The following is a 20488-nucleotide window of genomic DNA, read 5'->3' as shown; positions in this document are numbered from 1 at the left end:
AACCTTAGCACACAGCTAAGACTAAAGATTCTAAAAGACTGGTTTTATCTTTTAACTGAGGTATTGATCTTCAAGGTCTTTCAAAGACCTAAAAAAAGGAAATAGAAAAGTAATTGGAAAAATTCACTTATGCTGTCTTGAGACATGTCAAACATGCAGACCATCCTTTCAGAAATGCTTACAAAGGTGGAAATTTTCCAGTGCAGTGGGTCCCCCAAACTACAGAGGATAGGGTAGGATAGGATAGGATAGGATAGGATAGGATAGGATAGGATGGGATGCTAAGAAATCTATCGTATGGTTTGAAGGATTTTAAATTTAAATAATCATCTTTAACATTTTAAAGAGTGTTCTATGTGACACACTGCTTTTGCTATGCAGTATAGCATTGATTTTGCTACAGTGGATATTTATTTCTTAACTACTTTGGACACAGTTTTATGGGGCTGTGGCTTAATTTGCAAAATATCAGAAAGATACCTGTCAAGATTTTACTTCACAAGATCAAGAGCCTGAGGTATAATTAACATTTTTATGAGACTTTGGGGATGGTTGTATTTGAAACTACTGCCTGTTTGTAGAGTAATGCAATGTTCTTTCCTCTAACTTCCAATAAATTATAGCTTGGAGGTGTGTTTTACTAAATAAATACAGAAATATTTTGCTCTTCTTTGGAGTTATTTGTTAAAAAGAAATCAATTTTTTTATTACAGAAAGGGTATTTGAAACTTAAGAAATATTAAGAAATATTTGGTGGAACAGAACACTGATTATGCTGCCAATTCTGTGAACTGACATAGAAAAACAGCCAGCTTGCAAAAATGTGGAACTGTAAGCATTAGGAAGTGGTACCTAGTTGAACAGTTACCTTCATAATGAGTGAGACAGCTGATGCTGCAGCCTCTCAAAGGAGGCAATATTTGTCAATATTTGCCAAATGCTATAGACCAAGTCTCATGCTTACAGAAAAGGTTTATCCTGTTAATGTAACTAAACAAAAACCTATTAGCTCTAAAAAGCCTGTTTATTTTGAATCCACTAAGAAATTGGAATCAAAATTTCTTTTCTCTTTATTTTACTGAAAGAAGATTACTCTATTTACATAAATGTATTAAAACTTAGAGTGCAGAAAAATATCTTATCCTTCTGTCACTGTTGTCCTGCTTAATTGTGAGAAAAAAAAAATTGATAACACTGTAGAGAATGTCTTTGAACTAGTCTAAAAGTCTAAAAAATCCATCCCATAATCAGATATAAATCTCCCATCTTGAATATCCATTGCCCTGGTATCAAAAAACTGTTTTCATGCATCCTTAATTATCTCATTTTACCCTTGTGCTCTCTCTTTACCCTCTGTAGAATGTAAAATAACAGCAAAGACTCAAACCAAATTGCTGCTTCAGTGTGAGAAATAGCCACGGTTCTCCTAAAGCACTGGTATATCTTATTACTCTAGTATTTATGTCTAATAATATATACTGAAGGGCCAAATTTCCCCAGAGTATACACACTGCCAGTGCTCAATACTGTCATCTGCCCTTCTTTCATGCCACAGCAAAGGCTGCCAAGTGCAGCTCCCTCAAGATTGGGAAACTGGTATCAGATAGATGAGCACTCTCATACTCAAGGCAGGAATGACAGCTCCAAGTGAAATAGTCTGAAACATCAGAGCTATCAATAATGTTGCACACTCCAAGCAAATGCTCTTTCTCCTTCTAAATTATATTTGCATAAATACAATGGTTATGTATATGGGGCAGCAGCATTACTGGATTAATTATTTATCAGCAGAAATCTATTTTCCTTATCTACCTGCAGTCTTGCTGGCTTCTTTGCTTGGAGCAAGTATTCAGTGAATACTTAAGCTTTTCAAAATCTGTGTTCTGAAACAAGGGGAATATGCAAACCTTGGGCCCTGCAAATATGTGGGTTGCATCCCAGTTTCCCCACAGACATTAAACATATTTTAATTATAAAAGTTTCTGCAGTAGTGATAGGGAAGTATCTGAGAAACAAATTTTTGGTTTCTTCAGAAAAAGTCCTGAGGTACATCTTACTCTATAAAACAGATTCTTTACAAAATACAATATATACAGGTTGTGAAATATTTTATACTTGATATTTGAATGCTGTCTACTACACAAATAAAAACCAATCAACAGCTACTCCTGAGTTTCAGCTTTTATACAGTAGCTGATTTTTTACCTGCTCTGTCCACTACAGAGTCTGTGTCTGACAGGTGTTGAACTTTATATATATATATATATACATATACATATGTATATGTATATATATATGCAGGGTCAAGCAGATGGGCAGACTACAGCAAAGTTGGAAGTTGGGGATGGGTAAAACAAGGAATAAATCTCCTTGAGTAGACAACATTCAACAACATTTTGTGTCTGACATTGAATACAAAATGGGTAGAAACTATATTATTTCACAGGATAAAAAGTAACTTGTGAAACAGCCTAACACAGAAGAGGAACCATGTGCTTTGCAGAGATGAGTCATGGTTGTGCATGTTTTAAACTGTCACAAAAAGCAGATAGTCCTATGGTCACATTCTCCACTTGAAGGAGTGTACCCAGGCTTCTGAGACATTTCTCTGAAGAGAACTAAAGAAACTGACATAGCTAAGGCTGGTATGGGGTAAATGGAAAGTCCTCCCATGAACCCATGAAAATAGAGGAAAAACAAAAGGAAACAAATTGTTAGTTGTCACTTAAAAAAAAAAAAAAAAAAAACAACCTTCAGGGTCTTTCAGTGACCATTTAAACTGTCCAATATATTGACAAGAAAACCAGAAAAAAAGGTAGTAAATAATTAGGTAACACAATTTATTGAGAATATGAACTTCTCCAGGCTGGCCAAATCTAGAGCTGACAGTGAGTGACAAATGGCTGGCATTTTGATGGGCTGCTACCTTCAGCTGAGAAGTACTGTCCAACAATAGAACAAGCTAAAGCTTGAGGCAAATGTAGAAAGATTGATCAGAGATATAAGGAGACTGCAAAAAGGTTACAATCTTTCAGTTTGCACACTAAATAACCAAGGTGAAGGATATAATATAAGCTACAAAATCACAAACCATTTGAAAACAGAAAGAAACCCTCCACTTCTTCTTAGAACACAAGCATGAGGAAATGTCCCAAAGACATTTTCAGATAGCAGGTTTAAATTTTAAAAAAGGAAACTTACTGCCAAAGGATGCTAAGGAGGACAAAAGTATAAATGATTTAAAAATTAAGTTAGATGATTTCATAGAAGATAGGTCTACTGATGGTTACTAAACATAGCAGACTGAACACAATCTCAGGGTTAGAATGTCCCTAAGGCATTGATTATCAGGATCCAACTGATTTTAGGAAAGACCACTTGCATGGGCCCAACTTGGATTCTTTCTGTATCAATACTCCACTTTCTTTACTTCTACTCCAGAGTCAAGGCAGGATATTGAGAAGCGGGGAAAACTCTCCTTTTGGCTTAATATCACTCCTTTTATCTTCTTGATATCGGAACTACTTTATCTTCTTGGTATCAGAGCTACTCTTCCTGTGTACTCTTACTGTGGAAAATAAATAGACAACAAGGTTAACCAGGTTATCTGTAAAATAATCACTGGTTTTGAGTAACAGAGCTCTTCCAACATGAGACAGCCTAAACTGAACATTGCCCAGGGCACTCCTGTCAGTGTATCTAGTAAAAAGAAAAGCAGTACAAAAAGTTATTATTTGAATGAAAGAAAAATACTTCAAAACATATTTATATGCATTTTGTTTTAAAAGAGAACAGTTAATCCAGTGGGATTATTCATTTGCTTCAAGGGTAAGCAGCTGGAGAGGAGCAAAGCAAAGCAATGAAAAACTAAATGCATCAAGGAAAACAGTGGCATACATGTTGCTATGTGTACCTTATTTAAAAAGTACATTTATAATTTAAACCATCATCATCATCTGCAACATTCTAGCCCAGAAAACATTTTTACAAAAGGCAATTGCACAAAAGGCACAGGCACATGCAATCATGATTGCTACACATCCAATTTCCCCACCTCTTGATTAATGTTATTGATAGACATTCAAAATGCCACACAAGAGAGAGCACACCCAGACCAGTATGTGCTTCAGCAGGGGTCCATGCTCCATCAGGGCACTCACTCCAGAAGAAACTGAAAGTGGGGTGATGTGGATCCTCTGGTATCCAATAAGACATTAATTATGACCAAAACTTCTTCTGTGGTCAGGGATTCACAGCAGCCCTCACCAGCTTTGTCTGATGTCCAAGCAGAGAGGAGGTCCCCCACAGCCATAATGCTGCTGCAAAATCAACCATCCAGTAGGCAGAAATTCTTTGGAAACCAGGTTTAATTAGTTGCAGAATAAATTAATTATTTAATTACTTCAGTAAAAGGGCTTGATTCTGAAATGTTATGATGTTTGACAGACATAATGAAAATTCATTAACCTGTTGCAATATGCTTGAATCATTGGGGTGGGAGGATGGATATATTTGATACTTTTATTCAGTATTCTTTCCAGGCTATTGGAAAAATTTACGAAAATATGAAAACAAAATCAACAGTCTCTAGCTTGGATCCACTAAACAGTGCAATGGAGTGAATCTTATCATTATGCAATATTCTCTAGTTCTAACTCAAATTTCATACAATAAAAAGTTATGAAGCACCCCGTAGTTTTATTTTATTGATCTTACACCAACATGTAATTCTGGTTTTTATTTTCAGTTCTGGAGTGAAATATAAGAATTGAATGAAGACCAATAAAAAAAACCATAATGAATCCAAGTTTTCAACTCCAAATTTTAATGAGTTCTCAAGTCATAAAAAGCAGAAGTTTGGGCTGGACACCTACTCTGTTTTTTAAATACCCTGCATCAAATCTTCCGTGGTTTATGCACCCAGAGAGTTCCAAGAACATCCACCAGGTAAAGCAAAGGAGGGTTAGAAATCTTTAAGTGCTGCAGTTTGGTATGCAAGAAATTAGGCTTTATGACCACTACAGAAGCTGTGTCTCTGATTAGGAGTAGACCAGATCAATGAGCTAGATCAAGTTGATCTATGAGAATGCAAATGATCTATTAGTCCTGTGAATCCAGAATGATCTATTTCTCTGCTATGAGAAAGGCAAATGATCTACTAGTACTGTGAATACTTCCATCTTCGAGTAGTTTCTTCCATGTGCAGGACTCCATTAAGTGGATGATGCAGAATGGCCATTTGTCTTCATTTCAACACTCCAGGAAGAGAAAGCTAGAATCTTGTTTAAAGTCAGATTACACAATTTGCAAATGTTCATACATTTGCATTAACGTCATTCCATCTGCATCAATGATCCTTGTACTGAGCTTTGTACTTTATAATTGACCAGTTGACCTCTTTGATGATGGCAGCCACCTCTGAAAGCATTTGGAGATGTGTCCACCATTCTTTAATCAGTATTTCCCACAACGAATTAAATTTACTCTCAACATTTTTGTATTTTATTTCTTCTCTTAATGTATTTGACGTTAACATTTCTGAGTAACTGACCGGATAAGAACTTATAAAGATCTATATAGAATAAAACATATTTTAAGCCACACAACTGTCAACTATGCGCTCATGGCCTAAATACAATATCCATACAAATTACGCAGTTGTATAGATTCCCGACTTTATGAATTTTTAAAAAATGGATTAGATATCCATCAGAAGTTTATGGTGTTTTAAGAGTGCTTTGCATCACGTTGATGTATTGATTTAAAATATAAATCCACATTAATCTGAAGTAATTGACTATCTACATTAATAATAATGTTCAATTTTCATGAGGGAAGAGAATGGTTCTTGTGCCAAGACAAATTAAATTTATTACTTGCAACTACAGAGATAGAGATGAAAATCATTATTAAAAAGTATAGAGAGGCTTTTGACAGAATATCTGTTAAAGTTGTTCTGGGTAACTCTGGAAGAAAAAATCCATTTATTAAAAAATTTACAAGAAAATGAGAACATAAAAGGGCACTTTGATTTGTGTAACAACCTAATTTACTTCTAATGTATTATCAAGATACTTCTCGACTTCTTGATCAATGTAACTCTCTACTATGTGTTCTCCTCTGTATTTTTTGCAAAATATGCCACAGCTGTCAAAATCCTGAGCTAAAATTTCAAAAGCTTTCAGCTGTCAGAAGATTAATGGTCATTTGTATTCATAGAAACTCACAGGATTTGTTTTACCTTTTCTTTCCTTTTTTTTTTTCTTTATTCTTATCTTTATGGTTTTAGCTCCACAAAGAAAACTGTATGATATTGACTGGGTTATATTTGAATAACAGAATAACAGAGTGCTGAATCCATGATGCCAGGATTGCATGAATTAAATGCGGCTGCAATTAATCAAAGTGCTTTTAGGAGCTCTGCTGAACTGGAACTGAAAGTCTTATTACTTAAGTTAATTTGCTTACAGCCCTAATTTTTAGTTCAGATATGTGTAAAATTCAACATGTGTAAATTCTTCATAGAAGCATTGGATACTTCATACTTTTGTGTTTTGTTTCAAAATATGCTTTCAAACTCCATCCATAAAACAGCAACTGGTTACTATTATATGAAGGACATGTGTCTATTTTCTGTTGAAAGGAAAATTTTGGATGGGATGTTGGCATGCTGTTGGACCATTTATCCCAATGACACTCATAATTACATTTTTAAAATGATAAAGCAGCATGAAGTCAATATAAACTTGAAGAATTTGAGCATCAGTTAAATAAATTCTTTTACCTCCTTTCTTCCAAGAAAAGAGTACAGTACTGCTTTTTAAAACCAAGTAATTACATCATACCATAAGAGACACCAGCCATATTTGGTTTTTATTTTCTTTACCAGAACTGATGAAATCTTGACTAATTGTCTTGACTCATTTGAGCACCCAAATATCCTGGCATTGGTACAAGACTCTTTTAATGGGCTCCCCAAAACATTCAGGAGAAAAGCAACTCTGCAAGAACATTTTAACCAGCTGATGGCTTCTACTTCATCTATTTCTATGCTTCTATTTTAAAACTGAGTGTCTCAAGCTGTTGCTTACTGAATAGCATTTCTGCATGAAACCCTGCTATCTCTGCTGCTTCAAAGAGTTTTCAGGATAACACAGTTAGGTTTATGTTTGACTGCGCAGAGATCTAAGTTTATTGGCATAGCTACAAGAACATGGGAATAACTAGCCATAATTAGGAGTCAGATCCTCTATAAATGCCAATGGGGAAAGAGACTTGAGAAAAAATCATTAGTAAATCACAGGGGAAAAAATCATGATCGTTCAGAATTAGTTTTCTGAAGTCAGTTTTGGAAACTGCTCTGTACAGCTAGGTGACTGTAGAATGTCATTCGTAATTTCTAGTTTACATTTTAAAATATCATCTGTGATGCTATAAAGTGGTCTGGAGACTCAAAGCTGTGAAAAATGTTTACAGATAATAAACTGTTAATAGAGAAAACTACCTGGCTGAAACCTCAAGGCAGAAATAGCAGCTATTGGGAAGTAAAGCCTATTATAAATTATATTTTTCAGTCTATAGGGATTCTTTGCAGATCTGAGAAATTATTCTTCATATTGCATTTTCCTCCCCATTAGTTCATGACTTTGTCAAACAAGGAACAATAGGAAAGATGCTTCCAGCAAACACTACTTTGTAAGTGTAAGTGTGCCAGGAACTGAGAGAAAGATCAAATGTACATCTTCTGGAAGGCTTCAACATGCAGACCACCCTGAAGTCCCACCTAAACACAGCAGCTATTCTACTGTGTCTGACTACTCTGACACCCACCAGAATCAAAGACAATTTTGCTATTGACTTAATGCACTTTGGATCAAGCCTCAAATAATCACACTGCTTGCATATCCTAATGTCCAATGGTAGATCCAAAGAAGTAGAGGGACCCATCACAAGTACTATTTCTAAAGCTGGTGAATAGATTTTTACCATAACACTGTGACTGAGAAACAATGAAGATTAAAGAGATGCATCCTTTTCTGATCTGCTGCTACATCTGTTAAAGTTAATATCCTAGGTACGGTAAAAAAAACTGTATTTGGACATGGGAAAAAAATGCAAGGGAAAAACAGGGGGGGAAAAGGTACAGAAGTAATTAATATTTAGCAGAAGGGTCTAAGACACTTCCCTGGGTGACTGCCTCTCCCTTTGTATACCACTGTGAGGCTGGTTTAGGGGTTGTGTGGCTTTCACAATCTATAATTCATCTATTTGGACAGTTACATGTAAATCCCAGCTCAATTTGGATGTAAATTCCTTTGCGGTCCTTGTAACAATGACTTTAGTTTTTTCTGATTTATGTCTATAAGACTCTCATTCAGAAGTGGTATTACCTGAGGTAGGGATGGCTGGCTGGGACATTGGGTGTCAGATAAGTTGTTCCCGGTCCATAGTTAGTGTATCCTTGCTGCCTGTGTGAGTTATAGCTCAACTGCTGCCTTTCAGACTGTTGGGATTTGGGCTTATACTATCACAGCTAAGGTGGATCTGAAATCTGATATGTTGTAACAGACGATGGGTGAATAAAGAATCAAAAGAATCAAAAGCAATAGTGAATTACAAATTTTTACATTTCATGTCAAAACATTACCTATTAAAATCATCATTGCACCTTTCTACCTATATATTCAGAGGGGTTGTTTAATGCAGCATTTGAGAATACAATAAAGGATATTGCAGAAGAATATGAATATATCAAACCTCAAAACACTCTTGTGGAAACTCACAGTATGATCAAACTGTGAAAAATGAAAATCTGATTCAAGAGAGATCAGATCTAAGCACCACTTTTGCCTTAGCTCCATCACGTCCAAGATGCCAGTGATGCCTCACTTGCCCTCTAGGCAGTTACTCTGATACCACCTGAATCTTTAACAAGGGAAAAACTAAAAATTATTCCAGAGCTGCAAGTATTTTTCTAAAGGCATTTTTGTCTGTACTTCTGTTGCTTCAGAACTGAAAAAAAAAAAATACTGAAGAATCTGAGATGCAACATGAGCTACAGGCTGGCAGAGCCAAAATCAGCTTCCTAATGAGGAGTCTGGCACTGAGTATGAGCACTGAAACCTCCAGCCATGGCACTATTAACACTGGTGGTGATGAACTGAAGCCTGGGGTATCAGCCTTGACAATTCTGCCAATGTCTGGCCGACAGAGAGGGACAGTGAACTGCAAGCCAATTTGAACAGCAGTTTCATATTCAAGGCATGGCCAAGTCATCAAAATTGTGGGCAGGAACCTGGACATCCTGTGCCTTAGATATCCTCTGGAAAGTCTCCATAAGAAGGCATTTTCCTGATATGCGGATGTCTTGATTTGGAAGTGAGCATCTTGCTCTTTTCCTAAAATAACACTTTAAAGCTAAGGGATTAAATTTATCCCTAAGCACCGTACTTATAAATCCTGACACTTAGAGTAACTTTACTCTCCCAAATCAGAGATGGAAATTAATCTATATATCTAAAAATCATAACTGTATTTCCAAACACAGTTTGGGATCAAAAGAAAGCATAATAAATCAAAACCTAGTTTCTTTTCAATCCTTTCCCACTTGTCAACTCAATATGCTTAGTGCCTATAGCAGAGGATGATTCTCCCTAATTTTACCTCATTTAAACTTGATTCCATTTTGTTTCACATCATCAAAGCACCATGTAGACTTATGCCACTAAATAATTCTAATAGTGCCAATTTTTAAAATATCCTCAGATTCTAAATCTTGCCTTCACTTTAGCACTCAGTTTCATTCCAAGGTAACATTTCTTTCTGTGTTGCATTGAGATCACAAAAATGAAAAACTCAGTAAGGTATTCAGATATACTAAGCTTCAAGATAAGAATTAGAAGAGAATATCCAAACTTTTATAAGCAGCCAGAAACTAGTCCAAAGCTCAAAACTCTAGCACAGGCTACCATGGATACTGGAACTAGAAGAGCACTCAACTCCAGACCTTCACCCACACACCTGCGGAATGGCAGAAACAACTAAAATTTCTGCAAATGCATTTATGTCTGATATGAAAGACCTCCCAGATGGGCAAACATTCTGGGGGTGGTGCTCAGGCTGCCTTTTGACGACTCCTCTAGAAGTGAGTCCACTTTCTGTTTATAAGGAGTGGAGTAAGGTAATTTTGTCATTAATGCTATTAATAGCCAAAAAGCTATTACTGGAGGAACACTGGTGACAGCCATAATGCTATCTAATTCCTTTATAAATTCTCAGCGCTTTCATCTACTGATAAAAAGAATTCCGTTGACAGCTCTCTTCTTTTTTTTTGGTAAATCGCCTCTAGTGTGATTGTTTGCGTCCTTCCCCGCCCATTGTCTCCTCCCTCCGGCCGGGGGACAGCTCGGGCGGGGGGCCCGACGGCACCTCCGGGACCTGGCTCGGACAGCGGCGGGCGGCGCAGCCGGTAGCGGCCCCCGCGCCGGGAGCGCCCCGCCGGCGCACGGAGGGCGGGCGGGCGCGGGGCGGGGAGATCCGCGGTCCGGCCTCTCCCGGCGCGGGCGGCCGAAGTTTTAACGGCGGCTGCTCGGGGGCGGAGGGGAAGTGTCCGGGAAGGAGCGGGGTCGGTGCCGGCCATGCCTGCCCCGCGCCCCGAGGCCCCGCGCGGCCGGAGCGCAGCCCCCGCCGCGGTGCCCCGTGGCGGCTGCGGGGCGCGGGGGGCAGGAGCCCGGCGCTGAGCAGCTCCGCGGGTGCGATGTCCTCGCTGGTGAAGGAGGACCTGGCGAAGAGGCTGTTCGGCCCCCGGCGGCAGAGGCTGCACGAGTTCATCGAGGTGGAGGGCGCGGGCGCCCAGCGCTATTACCTGTGCGCCGCAGGTACGGGGCAGCCGCCGGGCGGGGCCGGGCTCCAGCGGCTCTGCGGGTGGGAGCGGGGGATGCGAGGGAGCGGGGCCGGGGCTCATCGCCCCCGGGCGGGAGCGGGGCAGCGCCTCGTCCCGCCGCGCCGCTCGCCGGCACAGCACGGAGCCCGGCTCGCTGCTCCCGCACCGCCAGCAGCCCCCGAAACGGCGTTCTCTCCGACTCCTGGCTCACACCGGCTCCAGATTTGACACCAGCGGAGAAACACGCAGCTGCCGGCAGCGCTCCGGCCGTGGCAGTGCTGTGAGCGCCCGAACTGCTCTGAAAAGAGCAAACCCTTACAATAGTTCTAGTCAGGTTTTTTTACAGATTCTTTGCTAGATTCTACAGATTCTTTCCAGATTTTTTCCTGCATTAACACTGCAGGAAACATTTGTAAATTTTTTGCACTATCCCTTGGCTTGGTCTAATGTCCCGCATATTGTCCCTATTCCACTCTGAACAAATTGGACTTGTGGTTTAAATAAATACACATTGGAATTAGTATTTAGCACAAATTTCGAGTAAAACAAGATTGCTTTAAGTGGTAATTATCTGGCTTTCTAAATTTCTTTTCAAGTGAATCATCTGTTTCATAGAGGTTTCAGAAAAGCTGGTTTGTATGCGTTTTTTTAAATTATTATTTAAAACCACTGAAAAATACTAAAAAGAGAAATGTCATCTCTAAGTAGTCAGGTTAAAGAGAATGATTCTTTCAGTCTGTTTCCTCCTCAGGTTCCAAATATATGCAATAGGTGGAAACAATCCGTGTACTTGAGACATAGATGGGGTTGGCATCCAGTACTCTATGTTCATTATCTTTCTAAAAACCTGAAGTCCTTAGAACGCATGAGCTGTGTTACTGATTATTGGAAATCCTGAGCCAGCTATGTTCCCTGTACTCCTTTAATTTTGGTAGAACAGGTTTTCTATGTTAGAACTGTAAAAACAGTTTTAATGAATTTATTCCTAAATATCATAGGGCTTCTAAACATATAGAAATACCAATCTCATTCATAGTTTATGAAACTATCAGTAGAAGTATGATTAGTTCTATGTTGGAATTCCATAAGCAGTTCACTGTTGTGAAACTTCCAAAAGGGAGAATTAACATTATGCACCTTTAAAATCCTGCCTAAAATCTTCTTTTTCAGGTAGAGGAGAACAAACCATTAAAGAAAGCTTCTAATCAGATTTACTGATTGGAAGTCTCTAAAGACATAAAGGAAAACTCATGCAGAGTATTAAGAGTAGGATCTCTCCACTATCCAGTATTAAACTCTTTTAATATATTCAGGCACGGTTGAGTAAGTGGTGAGTAGAGTGGAAATCTGATTCTGAAAGATGGGTTGCATCCAGCTGCCAGCAGCTACTGTGTTCTGCTGTGATTCTGTAGGAGTAGAGCACATTATCTAAAGTCTTATCCCTGCAATGCATCTTCTGTGTATTTCTGTTGATTTCAAATTACCATTAAAAAAAAAGTCAGTCAAACTATAGGCAGATCTTCAGAGGTCTATGCCTTTTGAAATGTGTGTTGCAACAAAATCCTGGTGTGGGAAACTGAACAATCTTTTTTTTTTTTTGTGCTATATGGCCAACACTATTTCCTCTCCTTTTCACAATAGCAAGTCCCAGTTCTTGCATGAAGGTGACAGTATCCTTTCACAAAACAGTTTATAAACCCCGGAAGAACACAGAGCTGAAATGCAACTCCATTCAGGGGTTTCCACAACCCAGTATTGGTACACCCAAGAAAGAATGGTAGGGATAGCATTTTGTTCTACAGAGACACTGGAAAAGGTGTTTAGTCCATGTAAGGCTTTAAGAAATACTTTGTCCTCTATGAAGGTATTGCTAAAGCTGTGCCCTCCTCCTCCTTTAGAGCTTAATGGAGTGACATCGTAGATCTGAGCTCATGCTCTCTAGGAAAAAAAATTTTCTTTGACTCTTTTTAACTGAGTGCAAAATCAAGCAGTATGTAAAATGCAGGATTTTTTTTTTTTCCTTAAGTGAAAATAGCACACCCAAGTTTCACCACTGGGTTCACTATGCATAACATCTGTGCTCTGTCCTTATGTCATGGGATTTCTGTTGTCAGAGAGGTGGAGCAGTGGCAGTGTGGGGATCTGGGGGCCCCTAGGACATCCCTTTGTATTTTTGAGAGGACTTGGGGTTTGGACTTACTTCCTTTAGATTTAGGGACACAACATTTTCCCTTACAAGCTAGCAAACCAACAAACAAAATGGGTGAAACAGAAAGTATGAAGAGAACTTCCTAAGATCAATCTGCTAGATTTGCTTGCAAATGAAAACCATTGTCATTTTTCCATGGAAGATAACACAGTGGTGGTCTTTTGGTCAAAAATGATTGAGTAACTATGATTGATAGGACCAGGGAAAAAAGTTAATTGTATTTCCCAGGCAGGGACGCTGTAGATTGAGAGAAATTATGATCAGTTTATATATTTTCCACTGTTTTTCTTTGCGGTGGAAAGAAGGAATATCTCCAACATATATACTTTGTTGCTATTTAATTACCATTTTCTTATAAGCAGGTGAGAATAAGAGATGTTTTAACAGGAGGAAGGTAAAACTAATGAAGTTTCAAAATGGAGTTTCAAAAATTTGGCCAGTATTTAGAAATAAAAGCATTTTGCTCCTGTATTCCAAGCCTTATGCTGTGAAGTTGAAATGCTCCTGCCAGATATAAGTGACTTCTTGGCCATAACTTGGGCTACCAGATAGCTTGGGAATGTGGCCTGCCCTGCAGCCATCAGCAGCTGGATGTGCAGGAGATTGTTCAGGCTCTGGTACTTTTCACACTCGTAATGGTCTGTTACAGAAATCCAGTCTCCTACTCAGCACTCAAGGTAATCAATTAATAATGGTAGTTATTGCAAAGAGCATCTTCATGCTCTTTTTAATCTCATTTCCTGCTTAAGTTTGAAAAGAGTAATTTCAATAAATTTAGCACTGGACAACTGGAAGCTTTAAGAAAAAAAATTCAATGTTGGTTTAATTTGCATACTATATAGGGAAATAAGCATTTTGCTCTAAAAAAGTAATGGCTTCATAAGAGAAGTTCCTTCACAGGATGGAGAGTATAGCACAAGTCATGTAAATACAGAACCTTGGTAGAGGTTTTGCAATTTCCTAACTGCAGTGCCCCAAAAAGTCTCCCTCTTGAAAGAAGCAGGCTAATGCAAACCCAGTGCCAGAGTGAGGATTCCATTGCAGTGCTAGTGAACTCATATGAAAGGCTTTTGAACAGACAAGACTCTTTCTTTACAGGGTGTGTAAGGTAAATCCTAAATCTACTAAAATCTGACAGGTTTCATAGACTGACAACATGGCACTATTCTTACTACCTGGGCAAAATAAAGCTATCAAGTCCAGTATAACCCAATACAGCCCTGCCTGTCATGGTTTAACTTTGGGAAGTACTTGCTTGCATAACTAAACTATTTTTTTCTTGCAGTAACTAAAAATAAAGAAGTAGAAATATGTATGGTTAAACACTGGCGAGTGGACCGAGAGGAGAAATATGAAATAGTTGAAAAGTGGTTTTTGAAAGATCTGGAGATGATTGATGGAAAAGAAGCAGATACAGTAAGTGTTACATTGTGTATTATGTACATAGAGAACCATTTTCTTGTTTTGCAATTTGGGATACAAGAATTAAAATGCATTATGTGAAAAATAAAATTAAGTTACCAAGGAATTTTGGCTTTGTTGCATATGAGAGGCTCCACATCACATTTGCACTGTTGGAGAAGAAGAGGAAGGTGAGATTTTTTTTGTTTGTTAGTTTATTATAATAGCCTTCATCTCTGGTTGAGACCTGAGCCAGAAGCTGGGTGTTTCTTAATTTGGTCATCATAACTGGTAATAAATGTTCTCCATCTGCAGCTTCCAGTGTCAACTGCAGTTAATGTAATAGATTTTAGAGTGTATTTTGGAAACAAAATTTCATTAAAAATTTTATGGACACTTTCTTCTGAAGTGTTGTGCTAAAATATTCTTCAGAAATTATTCAGCCCTTCACAACTGGGATGATAAAAATCTGTCTCATTTTCGATGAAAGAATGGCCTAATCGAACCTCAAACTCATGGGATCATTAACACTGCTATAAATATTCATAACAGGTATTCATATCTATAGAATTTAAAATAATTTATCTGCTGCTAGGATTAATTGTGTCAAAGAGCCAGAAAGCACAAAGAAATACAACTCAGGCAGGAAGGGCAGTCAATATTCTTCTTGTCCCACAGACACAGACAGTTATAGTCCAAGGCAAGTGCTTTTCATATACTGTGTTTTAGGCAACATAACAAATTAATTCAGTTCAAAACAGGACTGTACAATCCCAATAAAGTACAGTGTACTGCTTGAGAAAACTTAGAAACTTTTACTCAGGAAAAATTCCCAATGACAAAGAATTACAGCTGCTACTTTTTAAAATACCATGTAAGATGAATATAAGAAGTATGTGAACTCCTTTGGAGCCCATCATACTGAGAAAAAGCCCTGTAGGTAGCTGGGCAGAGAACAACAGATTGCAATTCTAACTCAATGTGTCTAGTAATTTCATTCTCTCTCAATTTTTTTTTTTTTTTTTTAGGATAATCCATATTTTGATATGCATTTCCACAAAGTCTACAATATGGAAGCATATAGTTGTGCATCTAAATATACCTTTGCTCGAACACTAAACAAACTGAATGCCATGTACCTTAAGAAGGACTTCAAGATTGTGAACTTTGATGACACCTACCTAAATGATGATTCAATCTGGTCATCCAGCAATAGAGATTTCTTAGTAGTTATGAGGGTTTGCTTCTATGCTTCCAACCTTTTATGTCTCTCCCTCTGTCGTTTGTCCTAAAGATGTCTTTTCTAACATTAAGGTGACTGGTTGACTTTCACTGACCAGCATTTCATAAACTGTCTGATCAAAAAGTTAGTAGCTGATATGGAGTGTCTCCTTTTTAATTTTACATGTAAGTAAAAAGTGGAGCATACTTTTTACATGAATAGTTGATAATTCATTTATATATTTTAAGAGGTCCTCACTCTAGCAAATACTTATACGTACAAGAGACTGGAAACACAGTACCAGTAATTATAATGGTCAGTGGTGATTGCTTATGTAAGCAGAGTTCAGCATTTGCTTATATGTTCATGGAGGTATAAATTATCTTTCATTAATAGCTTGCAATACTTTTGCAGCATTAAGAGCATTAACAACTAGTTTATATTTTGGAAGTAGGGAAAAAAAGTAATCAGTAGAGTTCTGTGTGAGAATGATGCACATTTCCATTTCCAACTGTGTTGAAACACAGAACTTCTTCATTAAAGACATCACACCTATATCCCTACAAGAATCCAGTTCTCATCCTGATGCATAGGAGTACTGCATTCAGGTACCATGGGACCAACTTTTCACCTATGCAGCTATATTATTTTTCCCACAGAACATTTAGTATTCCCTTTGGCCGTCGCATTATTTGTGATACTGTCATAGAAAACAATGTTCTTAAGCAGCATTGCTTTATTTGTCAGACCTTTCAGAACTTCCGTAACATTAATATGTCCTTTCTTGCCCTTCATCACTTATGAACAGCTGTGGTTAGGGAACAGAAAATGTCTCTATCTCTAAACCAAAGGATAAGAAAATACTATGTAAACAGTAGTTGTTGGCTACTACAGTTACTTTGTAGGCAAGTGATAGAGTTTTCAAAATTTCACCAGTTTCTAGCTAAGTATAAGCATATTTGCTGCACTACCTAAAGGCACTCCCTAGAGCTACATTTACCATGGAGTGGAGTCTTCTTGAGGGGTTTGGAACAGCTCACAAAATGTAACAGCTGGACTTGTGATAGCAGTATACTATGGTAGAAACAGAGGATAAGTGGCAGCTATGTTGAGCAGAAGCTGAAGAGGAACAATGTTAATGATAAGAAGCATAGTGTTCCTGCCCAGTGTCAGTCAGCTGAGTTAGCTGGCTGGTCATCCCATAGTAAATAAAAAAATGCCAACTGAAAGTAAGCTCCATTCAGAGAAGCTTCTGGTCAGAATGTCCTGCAGAAGAAAATTAGCTTTTTCCTTTGGTAGCCAAGAGAGTCCAGGAAGGCAGGCTGTGGGCTAAACCAGGTATGGACCTGGAGCTAAGATGTCAGCTCCCAGTAGATCAGAGGCTGATTCATGTCCTCTCTCATCTCTAACATGGGATAGCTGTACAAGGGTACTCTGCTGTACTGTGGCTTGGACTTGGTGAACTCCCACCTTTGAAAACATTTGTGTAAATGAACTTTGGATTCAAAATTGAAATAACATCAAGTAAGTGAGAATATATTTGAAAACCTGTAAAATGTACAGCTTTCTACTTTTAAAATGTTATCCTATTGCGTGTATATAGAAAAGTCCATACCTTTGATTAGTTAATATTCACAAGTTAGATATTTATTCCAGGCATATGTTGCAAATTACATTGGTTCTAACACATATCTTAGTAATTGTTACTGTACAGTAAGACAACTGTGAGGGTAGTTTATGTGGGTAACAGAAATCCTCTGGCATTTGTAAGGTCTTAAATTTACCACTTAAATACTGTTAGAGAGAAGGAATGTAATTTTAGTGTTTGCTTGCATAATACAGTTGTTCTTTTGAGAATGTCTTTGGGATAATCCAGTGCAAGTGGACATGTTGTGATGTTTAATTATTAGCTACAAGAAGTATTTGCCCAACATCCAGGTTCCACAAAACCATCTCATATAGGAAGTATAATTCATGCTACTGCTATCTATGATACATTGTCTTGTTTGAATAGTGTATTGATTGTTGAGGTCACAATGTTTTCCACAGTATTTACAAATTCTTTGCTTAATAGGCACAAGGAAATGTTTTCTGGGTGGAAAAGCTTTCATCATTCATCTTGTAATTGTAAAAAAAAAAATAGAACTCTAAAAATGAGCACTTCAGAACATTCTTTTGAAATAAAGTACATGTATACTGAATTCTTGCCTAGTAATTGTCTGTATCATTTTAGAAAATGACAATAGCTAAAAAGTTAATAGAATGTTCAACCATATTTAATGGACTTTCATTGGTAGTTTATACATTTTTATTCTTGTGCGATATAAATGTAATGGACTATATTGAAAGACACAAACCTGCATTTTATGTGGAAGAATATGGAATTAAAATCTCTCTGGCATTTCTTCTTACTGATAATGTAGTATTTCAGACATTCTTAACTGAGCAGTCAGACTGAACAAAAAAAACAAAACAAAACAAAAAACAAACAAACAAACAAAAACCTATCAAAAGGAAGAGTTTAAAAGATGTTTGTGGACCTAATCTAAGGATTCCTTACTTTCATACAGTTCTCTATAAGATGCCAGCCACCAAGACTCTGTAATTGCCTGACTGTGCTATGGGAAGTCTGAGGGACATTATCACTTTGTGGTGAGCGTAGCACAGCTGCACCACAGGACACTGAGAATATGCTAAATTATGAATGGAAAAGACCCAACAGGCTAAATAGCCCATCTTTCAGTTAATGCAGAATTATTTCCTACTTCACATTTCCTGACCTTAGATAAATGGAATGTAGTTTGAAAAACTGGGGATTCATCTAGTTCTCCTGGAAGAATTCTCCAAAACTGACTAGGAAGAAACTTAGGGGAGTAAAGGATTATAGGAATGCATCTGTAGCATTTCTATAAAAGATTTCAGCTACATGATGGAATGAATATGTGAGGTTGAGGATATAATGCAGATTTTGCTCAGAAGACATTCTTCAGAAGTTATTAGCCAGGTCTGTTCCAGACAGAAGAAAATACATGGCAGTCTGAAAATGATGAAGAGTGATCATAAGCAGACAGAAATTCATGCTCACATAACAGACAGAAAGGGAACAGAGGCTGTCATAGAAAACAGGTGATTTTTTTAATATATTTTTTTAAACACTTAAACATCAGAATTAAGAATACAGGGAAGCCTATGACAATAGAATTTATTTAAATTTTATTTATTTACAGCAGAAATACTCCTCTCCTGTGAGTTTATTTTTCATGTTTAACTAATATTTTCTTGCATCCTAAATTAAGGAAATACAGATCAGTACAGAATTTTAAGAAAAGTTTTGGAAGTGAAAGAGAACAGGGAGCATGTTCTGGACTGTGCCTTCTAGGTTATTTCTCATACTTCTTTGTGTTTTGGAGTCATACCTATAATAACATACTTCTTTCCAGCACAAGCCTATATTGCTTTCCCTGCCATCTATTTCCCAATGCTTTCGGTCACTTTCAGCATATAAATCTTTTTTCTAGTAAAGTAAGTGATTGTATTTTGTAATTTTTAATATGTAATTTAGGAATGTTTTTTTCATGACTTAAAGTCAGTATTGGAAGATCAAACACTGTTTCTAAAGAGCATCTGTGGAAGAGTATCTGAAGTAGGAGAGGAGAGGATGGCACAGGGTAGATGATCTCACATCAGTTTTAATGTGTAAACCCATTTTAGCAGTAAAAAGTGCATTTTAGTGTGGCTTCCTTTTTCTTTTAGCATAATTAAAGCTAAAAGATAGGAAACTAGCATTCTGTCTAATAACAACAGCTTTATGAAACATTGTCCAGGATTTTATGGCTGCTTTGTCCAGTCTTTATAGATCTAGACAGAGACAGTTACATTTTGTGGCTAAATTGAGAAATTACCAAACTATAACTTCTGTTTTAAACATGGCCCTCGTGAATGATATATTATAGAACTATACAGCATGTTATTTTGTAAGTGAGAAAATAAAAGCAAGACTTTAGCAAGACTTAATTGGTCAGTTATATTTAATCACAGAATATTCTGGGAAGGGACACACAAGGATTATCAAATCCAGCTCTAAAGTGAATTGCCCATATGGGGCTCAAACCCACAGTGTTGGTGATTTTAGCACCATGCTGTAATCAACTGAGTTCATCTCAATTAATGCTTTCAATCAAGTGGAAATATGATACAGGAATTACAGAAATACAGTTCTACATGTTAGAAATCCACATACTGGCAATTTAGAACAATTCCTTGGAAAGGATGTTTTCTTTATTGGTCATGGCCTCACAAATACATTTTATCAGCTACACACTAAAATGAATAAATCATATACAATTTAAGTAATCTGGAATGATTTCAGTCTATCCTTAATTCTGCACTCCATTACATTAGCAATGCTAAAAATGAGGTAAGTGTATTGATCATGTGGTGAACCTCTGTCACAGAGAAGGTAGTTCCAGTTTTCACAGAATTCATCAGTGACTACAAGTAGCTATAGCCAATTTGGACACCAGTTCTCATGGTTAGATGCCAAATCCTAAGTCTAGTCTCAGCATAATTTTCCCATCTGGATTATCACTGACATCAAAGACTGCCAATTAGTCCAGATTCTTTTACCTAGGAGCAAAGCAAAAATCTGCATGCTGTCCACAGATTATGAGTATGAACTGAACATGAGCCAGCTGTGCCCAGGTGGCCAAGAAGGCCAATGGCACCCTGGCCTGTGACAGCAATAGTGTGGCCAGCAGGATCAGGGCAGGGATTG

The 20488-nt window shown here is 37.6% G+C and overlaps 1 protein-coding gene across 1 annotated transcript; it reads left to right on the top strand.

Annotated features, from left to right (window-relative positions):
- The first annotated feature begins 10756 nt into the window (after window positions 1-10756).
- On the top strand, window positions 10757-15927 carry EXOC1L (exocyst complex component 1 like). Its single transcript, XM_053975945.1, has 3 exons — window positions 10757-10877; window positions 14377-14507; window positions 15521-15927. The coding sequence occupies exons 1-3, from the start codon at window positions 10757-10759 to the stop codon at window positions 15782-15784; spliced, it is 516 nt and encodes a 171-aa protein (XP_053831920.1). The 3' UTR covers window positions 15785-15927.
- The last annotated feature ends 4561 nt before the right edge of the window (window positions 15928-20488 follow it).

Source organism: Vidua macroura, chromosome 4 (assembly GCF_024509145.1).
Source record: "Vidua macroura isolate BioBank_ID:100142 chromosome 4, ASM2450914v1, whole genome shotgun sequence".
Taxonomy (NCBI): Eukaryota; Metazoa; Chordata; class Aves; order Passeriformes; family Viduidae; genus Vidua; species Vidua macroura.
Note: the sequence above shows the minus strand (reverse complement) of the source record. Positions and strands in the feature narration are given on the sequence as shown.

Bases quoted from the DNA above. Each gene is read 5' to 3' on its own strand.
- EXOC1L (XM_053975945.1), top strand. From the start codon at position 10,757: ATGTCCTCGCTGGTGAAGGAGGACCTGGCGAAGAGGCTGTTCGGCCCC. The intron at 10,878-14,376 runs GTACGGGGCAGC...TTTTTCTTGCAG, and splicing joins CTATTACCTGTGCGCCGCAG to TAACTAAAAATAAAGAAGTA. The intron at 14,508-15,520 runs GTAAGTGTTACA...TTTTTTTTTTAG, and splicing joins ATGGAAAAGAAGCAGATACA to GATAATCCATATTTTGATAT.